General features: G+C 41.6%; 1 protein-coding gene across 1 annotated transcript in view; it reads right to left on the bottom strand.

The window, feature by feature from the left end:
- The window catches only part of slc35b3 (solute carrier family 35 member B3), a 61,580-nt gene that overhangs the window by 18,585 nt on the left and 20,565 nt on the right, over nucleotides 1-22,430 (bottom strand). The window contains exons 4-5 of the mRNA XM_072261787.1: nucleotides 15,776-15,883; nucleotides 9,908-10,005 (exon numbers count right to left, since the gene is read on the bottom strand). Of these exons, the coding sequence (XP_072117888.1) occupies nucleotides 9,908-10,005; nucleotides 15,776-15,883 (206 nt within the window). The remainder of the gene's footprint in view (nucleotides 1-9,907; nucleotides 10,006-15,775; nucleotides 15,884-22,430) is intronic.

Raw genomic sequence — 22,430 nt, 5'->3', positions numbered from 1 at the left:
TAGAAATGAATGCCAACATTGCATTTGCCTTCTTCACCACCAATTCAACCTGGAGGTTAACCTTTAAGGTATCCTGCAGAAGGACTCCCAAGTCCCTTTGCATCTCTGCATTTTGAATTCTCTCCGAATCCAAATAATAGTCTGCCCATTTATTTCTTCCACCAAAGTGCATGACCATGCACTTTACAATATTGTATTTCATTTGCCACTTCTTTGCCCATTCATATAAACTATCTAAGTCTCTCTGTAGGTTCTCTTGTTTCCTCAACACTACCCACTCCTCCACCTATCTTTGTATCATCGGCAAATGTAGCCACAAATCCATTAATCCCATAGTCCAAATCATTGACATATATCGTAAAAAGCAGCGGCCCCAACATCGACCCTTGTGGAACTCCACTGGTAACTGGCAGCCAGCCAAAACAGGATCCCTTTATTCCCATTCTTGTTTTCTGCCAATCAGCCAATGCTCCACCCATGCTCATAACTCTCCTGTAATTTCATGGGCTCTTATCTTGCTAAGCAGCCTCATGTGCAGCACCTTGTCAAAGGCCTTCTGAAAATCCAAGTACACCACATCTACTGCATCTCCTTCATTTACCCTGCTTGTAATTTCCTCAAAAAGTTGTAGTAGATTAGTCAAGCAGGATTTTCCTTTCAGGAAACCATGCTGGCTTTGGCTCATGTTGTCACATGCCTCCAGGTATTCCATTATTTTATTCCTAACAATCGATTCCAACAACCTCCCAACCACTGATGTCAGGGTATCAGGTCTATAAGTTTCCTTTCTGCTGCCTCCCACCCTTCTTAAATAGCAGAGTAACATTTACAATTTTCCAGTCATCTGGTACAATGCCAGATGATTCTTGAAAGATCATTGTAAATGCCTCTGCAATCTCTCCAGCTACTTCCTTCAGAACCCGAAGGTGCATTCCATCAGGTCCAGGAGATTTATTAAGCCCACTAAGCTTTCTGAGCACCTTCTCAGTCGTAATTTTCACTGCACATACTTTAGTTCTTTGACACTCTTCAATGTCCGGTATACTGCAGATATCTTCCACTGCAGACTGATGCAAAATATGCAATCAGTTCCTCTGACATCTCTGCGTTTCTCATTACAATATCTCCAGTGTCATTTTCTATTGGTCCTATATCTACACTCAACTCTCTTTTACCCTTTATGTACTTAAAAAAGCTTTTAGTATCTTCTCTGATATTAGTTGCCAGCTTCCTTTCGTAATTCATCTTTTCCTTCTTAATGACCTACTTAGTTTCCTTCTGCAAGTTTCTAAAAAGCTTCCCAATCCTCTATCTTTCCACTAACTTTGGCTTCCTTGTATGCTCTCTCTTTTGCTTTTACTTTGGCTTTGACTTCACCTCTCAGCCACAGTAGTGTCCTCTTTCTATTCGAAAATCTCTTTTAATGTGGAATACATCTGACTTGCACTCCCCTCATTTTTCGCGGAAACTCTAGTCATTGCTTCTCTGCTGTCCTTCCTGCTAGTGTCCTTTTCCAGTCAACCTTGGCCAGTTACCCTCTCATGCCATTGTTATTTCCTTTATTCCACTGAAATACTGACACATTGGAATTTAGTTTCTCCTTCTCAAATTTCAAAGTGAACTTGATCATATTGTGCTCACTGTTCCCTAAGGGTTCCTTAACCTTAAGCTGTCTTATCACTGCACAACACCCAATCCAGCACAGCCGATCCCCTAGTGGGCTCAACACAAGCTGTTCTAAAAAGTCATCCATTTGCAAGTAAGTTGTCAAGATTGGAAAGCAACTTAACACAACCACTGATAAAAATATTAAACGTTTGTGAAAGTATTTGAAAGTGCTCCTTTAAAAAGAGTCTCAATTAACAATGAGTGACTAAAATATACTCATACGGTTCATAAAAAAAACCAGCACTGCTACAGAACATTAGGTTAAATCAAAGTAGAGCAATGGTAGGGTACTCATTAATGTGGTGCTTCAACACCCATATGGAAATTTGTCTCCACATTTTTAAACAAGTTTTTCATTCTCTTAATATACCTTCTCTTATATAAATGTCAGAAACAGGAAGGGAGCAATCACTATTTCGAGTATTCTATAGACCCCTAACAGCGACAGAGACAATGAGGGACAGATCAAGAGGCAGATTTTGGAAAGGTGCAAAAATAACAAGGTTGTTATCATGGATGACCTCAACTTCTCTAATACTGATTTGCATCCCCTTAATGCAAAAGGATTATATGCGGTATTGGTTAGGTGTGTCCAGGAAGCATTCCTGACATAATATGTAGACAATCCAACTTGAGGAAAGGCGCTACTGAATCTGGTGCTAGGCAATAAACCAAGTCAGGTCTACAGATGGGTGAACATTTCAGGGACAGTGACCACAACTCCCTGACCTTTACCATAGCCTTGGAGAGGAATGGGAGCAGATGGGATGGGAAAGTATTTAATTAGGGGAAGGAGGAATTATGATGCCATTAGGCAGGATCTTGGGAGCATTAATATAGGTTTATCCCATTGAGGCAGCGAAAGGTGGTAGACTGAAGGAAACATGGTTTACAAAACATGTGGTACATCTACTCAAAAGGAAGAAGATTTAACATTTTAGGAAGCAAGGATCAGAAAGGGCTCTCAAGAGTTCCAAGGCAGCCAGGAAGGAGCTGTTGGAAAGGGGCATGAGAAGACTTCGGTGAGTGGGATAAAGGAAAACTCTTAAGCCATTTTACATACACATGAAGAACAGGAGGATGACTAAAGGTAAAACCAATAAAAAGAAACGTGCTTGAAGTTGGAGGAGGTAGGGGAGGTCCTTAATGAAAACTTTACTTCAGTGTTCACCAGTGAGAGGCACCTTGACATTTATGAGGACAGAGTAAAACAGGCTGATTTGTCTGAAGATGTCAAGGTTAAGGAAGAGGATTGCTGGAACTTTTGAAACACATTAAGATAAATAAGTCCCTGGGCTGGATAGGACATACTCCAGGTTACTATGGGAAGTGAGGGAAGAGATTACTGTACCTTTGGTAATGACTTCTGTATCCTCAGTGGCAACAGAAGTGCCAGAAGATGAAAGGTCGGTAAATGTTATTCCTTTGTTCAAGAATGGTAGTAGGAATAATCCTGAGAATTTCAAACCAGTGAGTCTTATTTCAGTGGTGGGCAAGCAATAGGAGAAGATTCTTGGAGATGGTATTTACGAGAATTTGGAGAAGTATAATTTGATTACAGATAGTCAGCATGGCTTTGTGAGGGACAGGTTATGTCCTAAGAGCCTGACTGAATTCTTTGAGGATGTGACGAAGCACATTGAAGAGAGAGCAATGGACCCAATGGTTATGGATTTTAGGAAGGCATTTGATAAGGTTCCCTATGGTAAGCTCATTCAGAAAGTCAGGAAACATGGAATACAGGGAAACTCGGCAGTGTGAATTCAGACAACACACATCAAAGTTGCTGGTGAACGCAGCAGGCCAGGCAGCATTTGTAGGAAGAGGTGCAGTCGACGTTTCAGGCCGAGACCCTTCGTCAGGACTAACTGAAGGAAGAGTGAGTAAGGGATTTGAAAGTTGGAGGGGGAGGGGGAGATCCAAAATGATAGGAGAAGACAGGAGTGGGAGGGATAGAGCCAAGAGCTGGACAGGTGATTGGCAAAGGGGATACGAGAGGATCATGGGACGGGAGGCCCGGGAAGAAAGACAAGGGGGGGGGGCCCCCAGAGGATGGGCAAGGGGTATATTCAGAGGGACAGAGGGAGAAAAAGGAGAGTGAGAGAAAGAATGTGTGTGTAAAAATAAGTAACAGATGGGGTACGAGGGGAAGGTGGGACCTTAGCGGAAGTTAGAGAAGTCGATGTTCATGCCATCAGGTTGGAGGCTACCCAGACGGAATATAAGGTGTTGTTCCTCCAACCTGAGTGTGGCTTCATCTTTACAGTAGAGGAGGCCATAGATAGACATGTCAGAATGGGAATGGGATGTGGAATTAAAATGTGTGGCCACTGGGAGATCCTGCTTTCTCTGGCAGACAGAGCGTAGATGTTCAGCAAAGCGGTCTCCCAGTCTGCGTCGGGTCTCACCAATATATAAAAGGCCACATCGGGAGCACCGGATGCAGTATATCACCCCAGTTGACTCACAGGTGAAGTGTTGCCTCACCTGGAAGGACTGTTTGGGGCCCTGAATGGTGGTAAGGGAGGAAGTGTAAGGGCATGTGTAGCACTTGTTCCGCTTACACGGATAAGTGCCAGGAGGGAGATCAGTGGGGAGGGATGGGGGGGAAGAATGGACAAGGGAGTTGCGTAGGGAGCGATCCCTGCGGAATGCAGGGGGGGGGGGAGGGAAAGATGTGCTTAGTGGTGGGATCCCATTGGAGGTGGCGGAAGTTACGGAGAATAATATGTTGGACCCGGAGGCTGGTGGGGTGGTAGGTGAGGACCAGGGGAACCCTATTCCTAGTGGGGTGGCGAGAGGATGGAGTGAGAGCAGATATACGTGAAATAGGGGAGATGCATTTAAGAGCAGAGTTGATAGTGGAGGAAGGGAAGCCCCTTTCTTTAAAAAAGGAAGACATCTCCCTCGTCCTAGAATGAAAAGCCTCATCCTGAGAGCAGATGCGGCGGAGACGGAGGAATTGCGAGAAGGGGATGGCGTTTTTGCAAGAGACAGGGTGAGAAGAGGAATAGTCCAGATAGCTGTGAGAGTCAGTAGGCTTATAGTAGACATCAGTGGATAAGCTGTCTCCAGAGACAGAGACAGAAAGATCTAGAAAGGGGAGGGAGGTGTCTGAAATGGACCAGGTAAACTTGAGGGCAGGGTGAAAGTTGGAGGCAAAGTTAATAAAGTCAACTCTGTGTGAATTCAGAATTGGCTTCCCCATACAAGCAGAAGATGGTTGTTGTAGAAGAAACGCATTCTGTATGGAGGTCAATGACCAGTGGTGTTCCGCAGGGATCTATTCTGGAACCCCTGCTCTTTGTGAGTTATATAAATTATTTGGATGAGAAAGTAGAAGGGTCGTCGGCCTTCCATGGCAAAGGTTGGCGATCCTGTGGATAGTGTAGAAGATTGTAATATGTTGTAACAGGACATTGACAGGATTCAGAGCTGTACTGAGAAAAGGCAGATGGAGTTCAACCTGGAAAAGTATGAAGTGATTCAACATTGGAAGGTCGAATTTGAAGGCAGAATACATCAAAGTCAAAAGTACATGGTTAGTAACAGGATTCTTAGCAGTGTGGAGGAAACAGAGATCTTGGGGTTCATGTCCATAGATCCCTCAAAGTTGACATGCAAGTTGATAGGGTTGTTAAAAGGCAGTATGGTGTGTTGGTCTTCATTCGTTAGGAATTCAAGAGTTGTGAAGTAATGATGCAGCTCTACAAAACTCAGGTTAGACCACACTTGGAATATTCTGTTCAATTTTGGTTACCCAATTATAGGAAGGATGTGGAAACTTTAGACAAGGGGTTCCAACCTTTTTTATACCATGGACCAATATTATTAAGCAAGGGGTCCATGTACCCCAGGTTGGGAACCCCTGCTTTAGAGGGTGCAGAGGAACTTTACTAGGACAGTGCCTAGATTAGAGAGCATGCTTATGTAGATAGGCTGAGTGAGCCAGGGATTTTCCTCTTTGCAGTGAAGGAGGATGAGAGATGACTTGATAGAGGTGTGCAAGATGATAAGAGGCACAGATTGAGGGGATATCAGAGACTTTTGCCCCCATAGTGGAAATTGCTAATATGAAGGCCATGATTTTAATGTGATTGGATGAAAGTACAGGGGAGATGTCAAAGGAATTTATTTTTTTTTAAAAAACATAGAACACACTGCCAGGGGTGGTGGTAAAGGCAGATACTTTAGGGGCATTTAAAAGCTCTTAAATGGGCATGTGTATGCTAGAAACAAATGAAGGGCTATGTAGGACAGAAGGGTTAGATTGATCTCAAAGTAGGTTAACAGGTCAGGACAACATTGTGGGCCAAAGGCCCTGTACTGTGTTGTAACATTCTATTTTAATTCTCCACTACATGGCATTACAGACAAAAAAACATACAAATGACAAATGTATCTTTCACTTCACTACTCCCATCAACAGTTCTTATTTACTGACTGTAGCACCAGCTTTCAAAAGTCCCGTTTGCCCATAATGGCCTATTTAGTCTTGAGTGGCCTCCTGATACCTTAAATATAACCTCACCTGTAACTTGACCATTTTCATCATGGAAGTCAGGGTAACATTTACTCTCACTTTCTAGTCTCAGGGTCATTTCAAGTCACTATCACAGTCTTTTGCCACATCTTCAGATTTACTGATAACAGCTGCCTCCTCTTTGACTTAATACACTTTCCTTTTAAGACAACAGCGAGCACAGGCATTTGGCTGTGTTACAGGCTGCCCTGGCTGCAGGTCATCAGAATTCCCGCCATTACAAATCCTCACTAGCAGCTTCCTGTCAGGAGTGCTGCTTGAGGTTTGTGAGGGTTAACCACCAACAGCATTTGTATCATCTGGATTCCCTTAGTCATAGAGTGTTAAAGCACAGGAATAAGCTCTTCGGCCTTCCATGGCAATTTTTTGGTCACGTTGGATTAGAATGTAAAATGTTTATTCTTCTTCTAGTTTAACTTCCTCTATGCTTGCTTGTAACTTTTATATAATATCTTAAAAGTGTATCATTCAGTGAATGTTCAGTAATTGTCCTAGAGCTGATTCTGTATTTTTCTAGAAGATTCTCTGCAGCCTGTGTCACACAACTGAACCTATTTCATTCTTTTCATTGGAATGTCTTGTCATCTCTCTAGACTGAGCTAGTTTTTAAAAGTATAGGACAACCGGAACTTCTTTGGTTTTTATTTAGAGATACAGCATGCAATAAGTCTTTCTGCTTTCTGGCCCACTGAGCTGCACCACCCAGCAGCACAACTATTTAACCCTAACCTAATCACAGGACAACTGACAACAACAACCAATTAAGCTCCCAACCTGTACGTCTTTGGTCTATGGGAGGAAATCAGAACCCACACGCTTACAGGAAGAACATACAAACTCCTTACAGATGGCGCCAGAATTGAACTCCGAACTACAGAATGCCTATGCTGTAATAGTGTCATGCTAAATGCTACACTACCTTGATGTATCTCTTTTGTTCTCTCCTTTTTCCCCTCTCTCTCTCTTACATTACAGCAAGTTGATTACTGTTATTTTTATTGTTATGAACACCTAATAAATGCACTTCATTGTCTTCTGAAGAATCTTCTGGATCAGAACTTCTTAAGATCCATTACACCAATCCCATTTTCCTGCATTAGGGCTGCATCCTTCTATGCCTGCCTATTTAAGTATTAGTCTTATTGTTTCTTAAAATTGTAGTTGTACCTGATTCCGCCACATTCCTGATAGTGCATTCCAGATATCAATCACTCTCTGTGCAAAATGTTTACTCACAAGGTCATATATATATATATATAAAATATAAAAGCGCGCATATATAAAAATAAAACCTTCTATTAGGTTATCCATCGGCCTCCTTTGCTTCAGGAAAAGCAAGCCCAAATTATCCAAACTCTCTCCATAATTGGAGGGTTTGAGAGGGCACTGAAGAAGTTTACCAGTATACTGTTTCCATTAGGGGGCAAGTGATATTAAGAAGAGGTTGGATAAGATTGTTTCCTCTGGAGTGGCACAGACTGAGGAAAGACCTGATAGAAAATTACAAAATTATGAGAGGCATAGATAGGGTTAAACAACCTTTATATTTGTTTTCATTTGGGGACAAGTTGTCTGTCTTGCTTAACATGCATTAAGGCAAGGGCTGTTTAAAGGTATGTTTAAAGCTGATGTGTCAAGCAAACATTTAGTTTGGAACAGACAGTAGGTGGAATGTGTTGCCAGGGTAGGTGCAATAGTGATGTTTAAGAGGCTCTTTGATAGGCAGATGATATGCAGAGAATAGGAGAATATGGACCATGTACAAGGAGAAGGTGGTTCATTTAATGAGGCATCATTGCCTTGATTAGTTCAGTACAATATTGTTTATCTTCTGTACGATTCTATGTTCCATGATTAAAGTTCTCTGATCCAGGGCATATCTGGTGAATCCTATCTATGCTTTCTCCAGTTGATCACAAGTCAACAACCAGAACTGCTTATACTGCTCAATCTCGTCACTGAAAGTTGTTACAGACTTGTCCAGATCTCTTCGTTCCCTGGAGATATTCCCTTACCAGACTCCCATTATAGCAACATCCATTCAGTTTCTATTGATGCAATTATGAAGAAGGCGGGCCAGTGGCTATATTACATTCTGACTTTGAGGCAATGTGGTATGTTACCAAAGACACTAGCAAATTTCTACAGATGCTCTGTAGAGAGCTTTCTGACTGGTTGTATCACCGTTTGGTATGGAGACTCCAATGCACAGGATAGAAAAAGCTGCAGAATATTGCAGACTCACCCAGCTCCATGATGAGCACTAGCCTCCCCACCATCAAAGATTTCTTCAAAAGCTGCCATCTATCATGAAAGACACTCACCATCCAAGCCGTATCTTTTTCTCATTACTACCATCAGGCAAGAGGTACAGAAGCCTGGAGACTTGCATTCAATGTTTTAGAAATAGCTTCTTCCCCTCCAACATCAGACTTCTGAATGGTCCATGAATACTATTCTGCTATCTTTCTGCATTATTTATATTTTAAATATTTCTTATTGTGACTTACTGTACAGTCACTTTTTAAATGTATTGCATTGTATTGCTGCCACAGAACATTTTATGACATATGTCAGTGATAACACATCTAAACACAAAGAAGTCTGCAGATGCTGGAAATCCAAAGCAACACACACAAAATGCTGGAGGAGCACAACAGGGCTAGGCAGCATCTATGGAAATGAATAAACAGTCGATGTTTCAAGCCGAGAATCTTCTTCAGGACTCTAATACATCTAATTCTGATTTAAAAGCTTCCCTATAACTTGAAGAGTGGTGCAGGTATTCTGTTATGTCCCTTTTAAGAGTTACCTGCAAAGACATCACCTGCAGCACATCAGCAGGGAACACTGCACTGAAAGCATAATTATCACCTTCAGTATGACATTACACAGGGGAAACCGGCAACATTACTTTGAAAACAATGCTTGTTTAAGAGAAAACTGTCAACAAAATTTAGACTACTCATATTGTTATTTTTTTTTAATATACTATAAGTAGCCGGGAGTAAAATCCTGTCCAAAGTTTATTAAAAAAAATTAAAGGACATATTTTTTCATTCAAGAGCCACTTACATCTCTTGCTATATTATGAACCTTAACCAGAGGATCTCACAGATTTATTTCCATTCAAACCAATGGAGAAATATCAGACGCACTTCTATCCACCTGATTCTTCAGTGTCACAAGTGGGCACTTTGACGAGGTTCCCTCTCCATGTACAGCTCCATGAAGAGGCTGGTCAAAGTACAGCAGCCTACCTAACAACAAACTGCTGACAGTGAGTTCTGACTAGATGTTTGTTATGCTTCATGCTACCATTGTCAGTGAATGCTGGACAGTTTGCCAACAATTTAATGCAAAACTGGTCTAGTCATTAACTTTCATAGAACCAAAGCGTATCATAACATGTTCACATTGAACATCAATTGTGTATCACAAACTGAATGTAAAGATAATCTTCCAACAAGATACTTGAAATACAAGGCATTACGCAACAATTCAATTTTAAAACTCACCATACTGGGTGGTTTAGCTTTAAAGAACAAAAACACCTTGCTTAAAATACAAAGTGCAGGGCATGCAGAACAAAGGGCATTTTATAATCTTAGTTTGAAAGTCATGTACATAGTAATACCTTTACAAACCTACTGAAATAACAGGACAACTAAGTAGTGAGTGATTTAAACTACTTACCATTTCTGAATTTGAACCATTATGCAATTTCATAGCTTTCTCTTGTACATTTCCAATAGCTGCATCTGCACAGAGGGCCATTGATATAAGCGCTATTCCTGAAGGACACAGATTTTCAAAATGACCTTAAGCTTAATAACTACAATGTGCATCTTATTAAAGGATATAAAAGGACTTTCCGACAAGTCTGTAACACAATTTTACATCTTTAACATCTCATATAACGTTTCACTTCAGTAACTCCAAAGCAAACTTTATAATATTTATACAACTTAAAATTTTTATATTAAATTTCATATTTAACACTTGATCAGCTTAAATTGCCCACAAATAGTGAAACAAGATTAGCATCAGTGGCTGTGGGAATAAATGTAAACAATTAAATTTACAAATGTTATGGGATTCATAGTCACCAAAAAATCATGCATTTATCAGCAGTAAACTACTAAATAAATCTGCGGTTACACATGAAATAAAAACAGAAAATTCAGAAGACAGAATTTCAGTAGGTTGGGCAGCATCTATGGAGGGAAATAAACAATCGACACTTTGTACCGAATCCCTTCATCAATCATAGTGGAGATGGAAAAGGATGCACTGAGGAAATAAAATCAATGGCTTTCTTGGGAGACAAAATCCTGATAAATAGTTTGTGTTGAAATACCTAACAGTGAAGAATTAAGTGGACATCTTTCTTCCACACCTTTAGCCTCAAACCTCACGTGTACCTCCTCCTAATATCTGGTAAAACTATTGTTTCAATGTTTTCCTGCCTTGATTTTATTCCTCCTCCCTATGTGCAGCGTTTTTTCACCTACAGCCATACTTCTAATGTCACTATCACTTTGATGCTTTCTACTTTCATGGTCCCAACTGACTCAGCTTCCTTCCATATATCAAATCTCTCCACACTTTGATCTCACACCAGATTAACGTGACAATATTTCATTAGGGACAGACCTCCAAACAGTCTCACACTACAAATCACATTCACTTACCCAGAAGCACTGGTTCTTACATTGAACAACCTTCCTTTCTACTACATTCACAAGCCTTGTTTGTCTCTTTGAGAGACAAATTAACTGTCCTGGTTTCTGTCCTCTGTCTTTATTCCTTCTTTGCTTTTCCAGTAGGATGATGGTTGTGTGGATTCTGATGCCTTCATTTGTACAGAACTTGGAAATTTCATCAATCTTTACTACTAATTTCTATCCAACTCTCTCTTTAATTTTGTAACTCCACCTCAGGAGATAGGCAGGTAACTAATATCCATGATAACCCCATTATATGAGGACTAAACCTCCCTCCACCCTGCTTTCTGCAAGGAACCTTCTATTATCTGTTTCTCCAGTTCCATATCTGCTCTGTTGACAGACTCTCCACATTAGGGCTTCCAAAGTGTAAACACAAGAGATTCTGCAGATGCTGGAAATGCAGAGTAACACACTAAACAGTAAACAAATAAACAAAAGGTAGTTCTGATGAAGGTCTCGGCCTGAAACATCTACTATTTACTCTTTTCCATAGATGCTGTCTGGCCTGATGAGTTCCTCAGCACTGTGTGTATGTGCGTGCGTGTGTTGCCACGAAGGATGAGGTGGCTCGCATTGCAGAGGCAAAAGAAATAGGATAGTTTGTAAACATATTTACCATTTGACTTGGGGAAATTATGACTGGAGAAATAGAATTTTAAAAGAGGCAAAATGAATTGAACAAAATAAGCTGTTCAAAAGGAGAGGTGCCAGAGGAGTCAGGGATAGAGATTGGTTTTGTAACAAAAGCCCTATTGGCCTCAGAGTGGAAGTTATTCCAAAGCAAACATAATATGGAAGATACAGGAAGTGGTAAAAAATTTATAAGTCATGAGCCAAGTATAAATCAGAAACATGATACATATTATTCAATGAAAGGTAGTTAGCACACAAAAAACATTCTGGACAAAAATGACGAGTGGGGAAAAAACGTCTGTTAAACTTGTGGCACAGCCCACCCAAAATGATGGTGAGCTGAATGACCAATATACGAATTGGTCAACAAGATAGGTGCCAAAGGAGTGTGTTATTGGGATTTGCTGTTAATCTAAAAAGGTAATGATGTGCCTCAATAATCCTGTGTCGAAGTTTGGGAGAAGACCTTACTTAGGCTCTTAACCACCTGGTGCCTGCAATTCGCTGGCCCACTAGTTAAACCACTTTCTATTGCTTCAACTGAATTTTGTCTAGGAGGCTAGTTTTTCTTTATATTTATTTCACTACTGCACTTAGAAGAAAGAATTTTGCTTCTCAAGGCAAAACTGTCCAGTACAAATCGGATTTAGTTGGGATTATACGCATGCCAAGATATCTTACTCCTGCAAGGAAACTGCTGGTCAATGAAAATCCAGGTGCTTCTGTGTTATTTTGTGTGCCCAGAGATGCAAAAAAAAATAGTTGCAAATCTATGTTAGGAAAGTAAATTTAGTTGCTGATGTGACTGTCAGTCACTTTATCAGCCCCAAGGCGATTGACCTCATGTGTATGCACTATCTGAAAGTTAATACTCAGTATATCAAAACTGTTTATATAAATAATATCCAAATTCCAAGGAGCTCACAGCCAACATCAAATTGGCTTATTTATCTTCAATAAAAAATATATTTTTAAAATATATTTATATCTTTTACAAGAAATTTAATTATTCGATGACCTAACTGAACTCCAATTTTGTTTTTACATAGAAACACAGAAAATAGGTGGAGTAGGCCATTCGGCCCTTCGAGCCTGCACCGCCATTTATTATGATCATGGCTGATCATCCAACTCAGAACACCGCCCCAGCCTTCCCTCCATACCCCCTGACCCCCGTAGCCACAAGGGCCATATCTAACTCCCTCTTAAATATAGCCAATGAACTGGCCTCAACTGTTTCCTGTGGCAGAGAATTCCACAGATTCACCACTCTCTGTGTGAAGAAGTTTTTCCTAATCTCGGTCCTAAAAGGCTTCCCCTCTATCCTCAAACTGTGGCCCCTCATTCTGGACTTCCCCAACATCGGGAACAATCTTCCTGCATCTAGCCTGTCCAATCCCTTAAGGATCTTATACGTTTCAATCAGATCCTCCCTCAATCTTCTAAATTCCAACGAGTACAAGCCCAGTTCATCCAGTCTTTCTTCATATGAAAGTCCTGCCATCCCAGGAATCAATGTGGTGAACCTTCTCTGTACTCCCTCTATGGCAAGGATGTCTTTCCTCAGATTAGGGGACCAAAACTGCACACAATACTCCAGGTGTGGTCTCACCAAGGCCTTGTACAACTGCAGTAGTACCTCCCTGCTCCTGTACTCGAATCCTCTCGCTATAAATGCCAGCATACCATTCGCCTTTTTCACCGCCTGCTGTATACCTGCATGCCCACTTTCAATGACTGGTGTATAATGACACCCAGGTCTTGTTGCACCTCCCCTTTTCCTAATCGGCCACCATTCAGATAATAATCTGTTTTCCTATTTTTGCCACCAAAGTGGATAACTTCACATTTATCCACATTAAATTGCATCTGCCATGAACTTGCCCACTCACCCAACCTATCCAAGTCACCCTGCATCCTCTTAGCATCCTCCTCACAGCTAACACTGCCACCCAGCTTCGTGTCATCCGCAAACTTGGAGATGCTGCATTTAATTCCCTCATCCAAGTCATTAATATATATTGTAAACAACTGGGGTCCCAGCACTGAGCCTTGCGGTACCCCACTAGTCACCGCCTGCCATTCTGAAAAGGTCCCGTTTATTCCCACTCTTTGCTTCCTGTCTGCTAACCAATTCTCCACCCACACCAATACCTTACCCCCAATACCGTGTGCTTTAAGTTTGCACACTAATCTCCTGTGTGGGATCTTGTCAAAAGCCTTTTGAAAATCCAAATATACCACATCCACTGGTTCTCCCAAATCCACTCTACTAGTTACATCCTCAAAAAATTCTATGAGATTCGTCAGACATGATTTTCCTTTCACAAATCCATGCTGACTTTGTCCGATCATTTCACCGCTTTCCAAATGTGCTGTTATCACATCCTTGATAACTGACTCCAGCAGTTTCCCCACCACCGACGTTAGGCTAACCAGTCTATAATTCCCCGGTTTCTCTCTCCCTCCTTTTTTTAAAAAGTGGAGTTACATTAGCTACCCTCCAATCCTCAGGAACTAGTCCAGAATCTAACGAGTTTTGAAAAATTATCACTAATGCATCCACTATTTCTTGGGCTACATCCTTAAGCACTCTAGGATGCAGACCATCTGGCCCTGGGGATTTATCTGCCTTCAATCCCTTCAATTTACCTAACACCACTTCCCTACTAACATGTATTTCGCTCAGTTCCTCCATCTCACTGGACCCTCTGTCCCCTACTATTTCTGGAAGATTATTTATGTCCTCCTTAGTGAAGACAGAACCAAAGTAATTATTCAATTGGTCTGCCATGTCCTTGCTCCCCATAATCAATTCACCTGTTTCTGTCTGCAGGGGACCTACATTTGTCTTTACCAGTCTTTTCCTTTTTACATATCTATAAAAGCTTTTACAGTCTGTTTTTATGTTCCCTGCCAGTTTTCTCTCATAATCTTTTTTCCCCTTCCTAATTAAGCCCTTTGTCCTCCTCTGCTGAACTCTGAATTTCTCCCAGTCCTCAGGTGAGCCACTTTCTCTGGCTAATTTGTATGCTTCTTCTTTGGAATTGATACTATCCCTAATTTCTCTTGTCAGCCACGGGTGCACTACCTTCCTTGATTTATTCTTTTGCCAAATTGGGATGAACAATTGTTGTAGTTCATCCATGCAACCTTTAAATGTTTGCCATTGCATATCCACTGTCAATCCTTTAAGTGTCATTTGCCAGTCTATCTTAGCTAATTCACGTCTCATACCTTCAAAGTTACCCCTCTTTTAAGTTCAGAACCTTTGTTTCTGAATTAACTATGTCACTCTCCATCTTAATGAAGAATTCCACCATATTATGGTCACTCTTACCCAAGAGGCCTCTCACGACAAGATTGCTAATTAACCCTTCCTCATTGCTGAATACCCAGTCCAGAATAGCCTGCTCTCTAGTTGGTTCCTCGACATGTTGGTTCAAAAAACCATCCTGCATACATTCCAAGAAATCCTCTTCCTCAGCACCTTTACCAATTTGGTTCACCCAATCTACATGTAGATTGAAGTCACCCATTATAACTGCTGTTCCTTTATTGCACACATTTCTAATTTCCTGTTTAATACCATCTCCGACCTCACTACTACTGTTAGGCGGCCTGTACACAACTCCCACCAGCGTCTTCTGCCCCTTAGTGTTACGCAGCTCTACCCATATCGATTCCACATCTTCCCGGCTTATGTCCTTCCTTTCTATTGCGTTAATCTCTTCTTTAACCAGCAACGCCACCCCACCTCCCCTTCCTTCATGTCTATCCCTCCTGAATATTGAATATCCCTGAACGTTGAGCTGAATTTATAATTGAAAACATGCACACATATCCCTGCTTTTAGGTTATATTACATTCCGTGTCAAATTTCATCACTAATCTAGAAATGCTCTCAGTGGTTTACATATTTATGCAGCAAAGTGCAATTGTATTGGCAGATATGCAAGAATTAGACAGCAAAAGGAATTCAAGATGTTCCAGAAATAGTACTAAGTTCAAAAGATGTGACTTTAATCATAAATGCATTGAATTAAATTTACATGCTTTTATACACAAGTTCTCAACTATAAGATATCAAACTCCATAACACAATTACAAGATGGAAAATATACTATATTCAGAAGTGATAGAAAGGACAAGAGGCAAATACTTAATAACAATTCTTTTCAACAGTAATAATATGCCTTACCTGCAAAATTGAAGTTGGGTGCCACTTTGCTATCAGCCAAAGTGAACCAAATTAGACCAAAGCTCATACAAAGTGCAGCCGAAACATCTATAAAATTGTAGCGTTTGCCTGTTAGAATGAAATCATATTAATAAATAGCTAAGAATGTATATTGGCGTGTTGCTCCATATTATACAAATACAAATCTTTCAAACCACAAAATTTACATCAGATTTTAGGGATGAATAACGGGAAAGTGGTGAGTTATGCAAGATTTTAGGAATTAGCAATAACTCAAAGAAAATTGTGTGACAGGATGACTAAAATCAATTTGAAAAATAATTGAGATTAACACTGCCTGTGAATAATAGCAACAAATTTTATCCATATCCTTGAAAGTTATTTTCTTATAAAATTTTGTAAAATGTTATCCAGCTTTCAAAAAAACAGAATAGATACAACACATGCAAAATACTGGAGGAACTCCGCAAGAAATGCATCATCTATGGAGGGAAACAGTTTCGGGACAAGACTCTTCATCAGAACTGCAAAGGAAGAGGCAGAAGCCAGAATAAGATGATTGGGTGCGGGATGGGGGGTAGAAGAGGGAGGAATACAAGCAGCCAGGTGATAAACAAGTCCAGCTGAGGGGGAAGGGGCAAGTGGGTGAAGGTGGATGAAAGGGAATGATGTGAGAATCCGAAAGGTGATAGGTGGAGGAGGTAAAGAATAGGCTGAAGAAGGAGGAATCCGATACACGAGGCCAGTGAACCAAAGAATAAAAAGGACAGACATAGGAAACCAGAAGGTGATGGACAGATTTCCAACTTGTGTCTACAAAATATATATAGTATCTCATTAAAATGGTGCATTTATCCATCCTTTGCACAACTGAGATTTTATTGGTATCTGCCAACACACAAGTCCCTAAACAATACCACCAAAAAAAAATTCTCAAATCATCTGTTTTAATGTTATTTGAAGACCTTGATGCATAAATCAATAACAATATCTCAACAATATTTTATGGTCCCGGAAGCATTTTGTGAAGGATGCTAGATCATTTCAAGTTCACTTGCTCTTTTGAATAATCGACTATTGCAACCAGCTAGAACAACCCATTGTTTCTCTTTCCTTCTGATGACAGGCTCTTAACCGAAACATTAACTCAGTTTCTCTCTTCAGATGCAGCTTGACCAGTTGAATATTTCAATCACTGAGCTTTTGTTATAAACTCCACTTACCTCCAGCACAACATCCTCCCACATGCCAATAAAATATTCAGGTAAGAACACGACACCCCAAGGCTCATACTCTCTATCCTGCACTGTCCCATTCATCCAGCAGTCCCATTCTCACTTAACCACAATGGATCATGCCATCAAATATTAAAACAATTATTAAAACAACTAAGGAATGCCTAGGAAGAGTGACCGCACAGGTAAATAAGGTGGTGAAGACTGCATATGACATTCTTAACTGCATAGGTCAGGCATGAACTATAAAGGTTATAACAATGTTACAACTTTACAAAATATTAGTTAGACTGCAGTTTGTGTACTATGTGCAGTTCTGGTTGCCACACCATAAGAAGGATGCAGTTTGCACTGGATCTAATGAAGAGAAGATTCATCAAGAGGTTGTCTGGATTTTAGTTATGGGAAAGTTTAGACTGGATGGGTATGTTATTTTTGGAGGGAAAGAGGGTGTGGGATGGCATATAAAATTATAAGAGGCATAGTTTGATAGATTTTTCCTATCAAAAAACGAGAGGGCAGGGTTTTACAGTGAGCGGAAGGAGCTTTAAAAAGAACATGAAGGGATTTTTTAAAAAATATACTGAAAATGTTTGATATTTGGAACTCACTACCAGAGGCGGTGGTTGAGTCAGGTACAATCATTGCACTTAGGACATATTTAAACTGAAATTTAAATAAGAAAGGCATAGAAGGATATAGACCTAACATGGGCAAATGGGATTCATGTTAATGGGCAAAAGGTTCTGCATGGTGCAAGCCGTGTTCTTCAGCATGATTCTAGGATATGCTTTTGGTTCTATTTTTAATCGCCATGGTTGCTACATCTGCAGCCTCACAATCATGTGTTCAAGCTTGATATTTTTAAGTTTCCTGTCTCTTGTATCACTTTAACAGTTTAGTTCATTAATACTTTCTCTTTAGAACCTATTTCATGAACCAGCTTTTTGTTTATTCTGTAATCTTTTTAATTAATTAGTCCACTGTTAGTTATTCTTGAGCCGCCACTGAAGAATATTTCTACATTTTAAGACGTGAAAGGGTACCAATAAATTCAAAATGTTAAATTAGTAAAGTCCAAGGATATTGGTTATCTGTTAAGGACGTACAATTTAATAAAGACTCAAATAAGACTGAAAAGGTGATAGTTTTGAAGAGCAGTAGTTTTTAAAGGGAATTTATGAGGGAAATGTCTGAACACTGAATCAATATATGGTCATATTACATTGATCCATAGTCTTTTTGAAGACTTTCTATGCTTACAAGATGTTTGTAGCAATAACATCAGCAGAGCTGTACCAATTCTTTCAGCCACAGCTTGAAAATGATTATAGTCAGATTGCAAAAGCACCATGTGTGACAAAAGCCAAGTTATCAGAAGATTGATGCCGATGAGAGAGATAAGAGAGACAATGGGGAGACATTCAGAAATGTTAATGGGAGACGAGAGAGATTAATGAAAACAGACACAGTTCCGAGTATTGTCAGACCGGTTGTTTTGAACCTGAAATGTTTGAAGTTTGATGGACAGGTGATACCCCAGCAGGGGGATAAAAGGAACAGGTTTGCTAAGGCAAGGGACACACCACAAGATCACGAGGTAACGAGACCCTGGAAGTGAGGTGTGCCCCCCCCACAAGTTGGTGGAGTTTTTTTGGAGGTCTGGTCACGGGACCGACCATAGATGCACAGGGTGGAAAGGTACGATCAGCAGGAACATGGAGTGTGCGTCCGCCCTTGCCTGGGTGCCGGGTTCACCGCAGAAGAACGATTGTATCTGGAACGGAGGGGTCACAGTGGGTGACCTCAGAAGACATTACAAAGGGCTCGCCCGAAAGCTAACTGCGAGGAATATCAAAGGTCTGTTTGAATCCGATTTGAATATCATCATTCATTCATTCGCTCGTGCTCTCTCTCTCTCTCTCTAACGACACAACAGCAATTACTGCGAACTGTATTCAGCTGAACTGAACTCTGCGTCACTTGAGACTGATCATTTACCCCGACTGCGATAGAGCTTGATTGATTCCTATTATCCTAGTTCTGTGTACATGCGTGTTTTATCATTGCTAACCTGTTGCATTTATATCCTTACGATTAGAATACTGTGTTATTTATTTCTTTAATAAAAACTTTCTTAGTTCCAGTAATCCAGACTCCAACTAAGTGGTCCATTTCTGCTGGTTCGGCAACCCAGTTACGGGGTATGTAACATAAGTGGGGATCTCGTCCGCGATTTTCAACGCTAGATTTGGGACTGGGAAATTGATTGGGTTAAAATTCCCAAAAGAAAGAAAAGGCAAATAGCAGAAATGGAGATTGAGGAATTTCTAAAAGCGCCGACCTTGGAGGCATTAGAGGATGCCAGGAAAGCGGAATTGGCAGCTGTGGCCAAACGGTTGAATCTTTTTAAGGGGAAGTCGACAATGAGGAGAGCGGAGATGCACAGAGCTATCATAGAGCATTATGTGTCTAAAGGTGTGTTTCCCCGAGGGGAGCTGGAGGTGATAACTATTGGAAAACCTGCTGGGGACGCAGTACAGGTGCAGATTGAAAAATTGAGACTCGAGCACGAGTTCCGGGTAAGGCAGCTAGAACAAGAGGAGAAACAGTTGGAGCGAGAAGAGAGGCAGTTGGAGCGAGAAGAGAAACAGAGGGAAAGGGAATTTGAGCTGGAGAAGTTAAAGATGATGGCAGCGCAGGAGCCCATGCTGAACCAAGGTGGAGGGTTCAGGGCGACCCAGGAGGTTAGGTTGGTTCCCCCATTTGACGATACCGATGTGGATCGGTACTTTCTCCATTTTGAAAAAGTTGCTGCAAGTCAGGACTGGCTGAGGGATAAGTGGGCTGTTTTGCTTCAGAGCATACTTAAAGGAAAAGCCCAACAAGCTTACTCGGCCTTGTCCGCAGAAGATGCCCAGAGGTATGAGGTGGTGAAAGAGGCCATACTCAGGATTTATGAGTTGGTCCCGGAGGCATACCGGCAGAGGTTCCGGAATGCGAGGAGGCAGTGGGGCTGCACGTATTTAGAGTTTGCCCAAGAGATGCAGATGTATTGTGAGCGTTGGTGCGCCTCGAAAGGGGTCAATGGGGATTATGAGACTGCTACAGCTAATCCTGATTGAGCAGTTTAAAGGTTGTGTCCCTGAAGGTATGAGACCCTACCTAGATGAGAAAGAGGCAGACACTTTAGCCGCAACTGCTAAGTTAGCGGATCAGTACGCGTTGACACATAGAATGAAGTTTACCCCGAGTAAAGGCTACCAGAAGGGTAGTCAGGACGGCAGGGAGAGTCCACCAGAAAAGTCAGAAAGTAAGCCGGGGACTAGTGAGAGGGATAAGGTAGACAGGAAGCAGTTTGGTAGGAAGTCTCCTGGGGTCATATGCTATAATTGTGGGAAAGCCGGTCACTTTGCGTCCAGGTGCTTCGCCCCAAAGAAGGAGACGGGGAAAGGAAAAACGGCGGTTCCGAATGGCTATATTGAGCCGGCAAACAAACCGCTGGGGGAGAAGAGGTCTGATAAAGTTCAGGAAGGGCGCGAGAGGTTTATTTTGGCCGGATTGGTGTCAGTGAAGGAGGGGTTAAACCCAGTTCCAGTACGGATCTGGAGAGACACTGGAGCTTGTCAGTCACTGATATTATAGAGTGTGTTAGTCTTTAGTTCAGAGACCCAGACTGGGGAGGTCAGGGTCATAAAAGGCATTGGAATAGGGACTGAAGCAGTACCTTTGCACCAGATACGCCTAAAAAGCGACTTGGTCTCTGGACCGGTCACGATCGGGGTGAGGCCCGAACTACCGATGAAAGACGTGGAGGTCTTACTCGGTAATGACCTCGCCGGTGGAGAGGTGTACCCAGCAGTAAGATTGACAAGCCAGCCTGCCAGGATTGAGGCCCCGCCCATGGACTCACAGATTTATCCCGTTTGCGCAGTGACTCGGCGTGTGTCTAGAAAGACTGCCGAAGTAAATATAGATTTGGCTGAGACGTTTTTACCAGCCTTGTATCAGAAGGGGTTAGAAAGTGAGGAGTAGCGTAGTGAAACGGAAATTAAGGTAGATTTATCATTAGCAAGGAAGGAATTTGTACAGGCACAGGAGTGAGATGAGGAGCTGATGGTTTTGATGGAGACAGCTCTCTCCGAAGCAGAATTAAAAAGGGAGCCAGTGGGCTATTGTGTGGAGGAGGGAGTACTAAGGAAGAAATGGAGACCAAGTACCGTGCCTGCAGATGAGGAATGGGGGGGTGGTGCCAAAAATTTATGGGGATGAGATTCTTAACCTGGCCCACAAGATACCCCTCGGTGGACATTTTAGGGGTAGGAAAACAGTCGGCGGAATCATGAAAGAGTTTTACTGGCAGCACAGGAGGAAGGATGCTATTGACTATTGTAGATGTGAGCCGACACAGCCTATTGATATGCTAACAGCTTGCCACGATAGGCGAACAGACCTAGTCGGTGTTATCATGAAAATTAATGAGGCTAGTGTGCCACCTGATAAGGGGAAAACCCATTTTGAAAAGATAAGTATGGTGCCGACCAGATGGGAGAAGTCTATTGTTTTGGCCAGCTTTGCTGATAAGGTCTCTCCCTTAATCCCCGAACAAAGCGACCCACTAACAGAGCTAATTAAATGGCACGCACACATATGTCCGGATGTCCCGAGGCGATGCAAAGAGCCGGGACATGGTGTTGTTGTCCCATCAGGTCAGCCTAGTGAGCAACACCCCTTTAGGATGATTAATTCAGTGACAAAAGGGCTAAAGAACGCAGAAGCGTATATTGGCGAGTTAGTGGTCTGGAGTGACACGTGGGAGGAGCACAGTGTGGAACTGTTTAAACGGCTGTTTGAAGCCAGCTTGACAGTGAACCTCGCAAAAAGTGAATTTGGCCACGGGAAGGTCACTTATCTGGGATTTGTGGTAGGACAGGGGCAGCTGGCTCCGATGCAAGCTAAGGTGCGGGCTATCTCTGAAGTCCCCACCCCGATAGACAAGAGAGCCCTGAGAAGGTTCTTGGAGATGGTGGGGCACTATCGGAAGTTTTGCAAAAAAAAACTTTGCGGATATTACCCACCCTCTTACTAAGCCCTTGCCAAAGAACGCTAAGTTGGTGTGGGACAACCCTTGTTATCTGTGTCCGGGACGAAAACCACTGAGAAGTTACACTGATCACAATTCATTAGTGTTTTTGGCCACTATGAAGTTTGCTAAGTTGGAGCCTGGTCTTAGAGGATTATTAAAATAACACATATAAAAGGAACGGAAAATGTGATTGCTGACTGTCTGTCAAGGTGTTGACAACTCAAAGTTCTCTGTATTAGCCAAATAGCTGATGAACATGTATATTTGTGTGTATCTAATAGTGTACTCATGCCTATAATTTTTACCCCGGTAAAAATCCTTCCAAGGATAGGGG

Source organism: Mobula birostris, chromosome 1, assembly GCF_030028105.1.
Source record: "Mobula birostris isolate sMobBir1 chromosome 1, sMobBir1.hap1, whole genome shotgun sequence".
NCBI lineage: Eukaryota > Metazoa > Chordata > Chondrichthyes > Myliobatiformes > Myliobatidae > Mobula > Mobula birostris.
The sequence above is the reverse complement of the archived record's forward strand: the minus strand, read 5'-3'. Positions and strand labels throughout refer to the sequence as shown.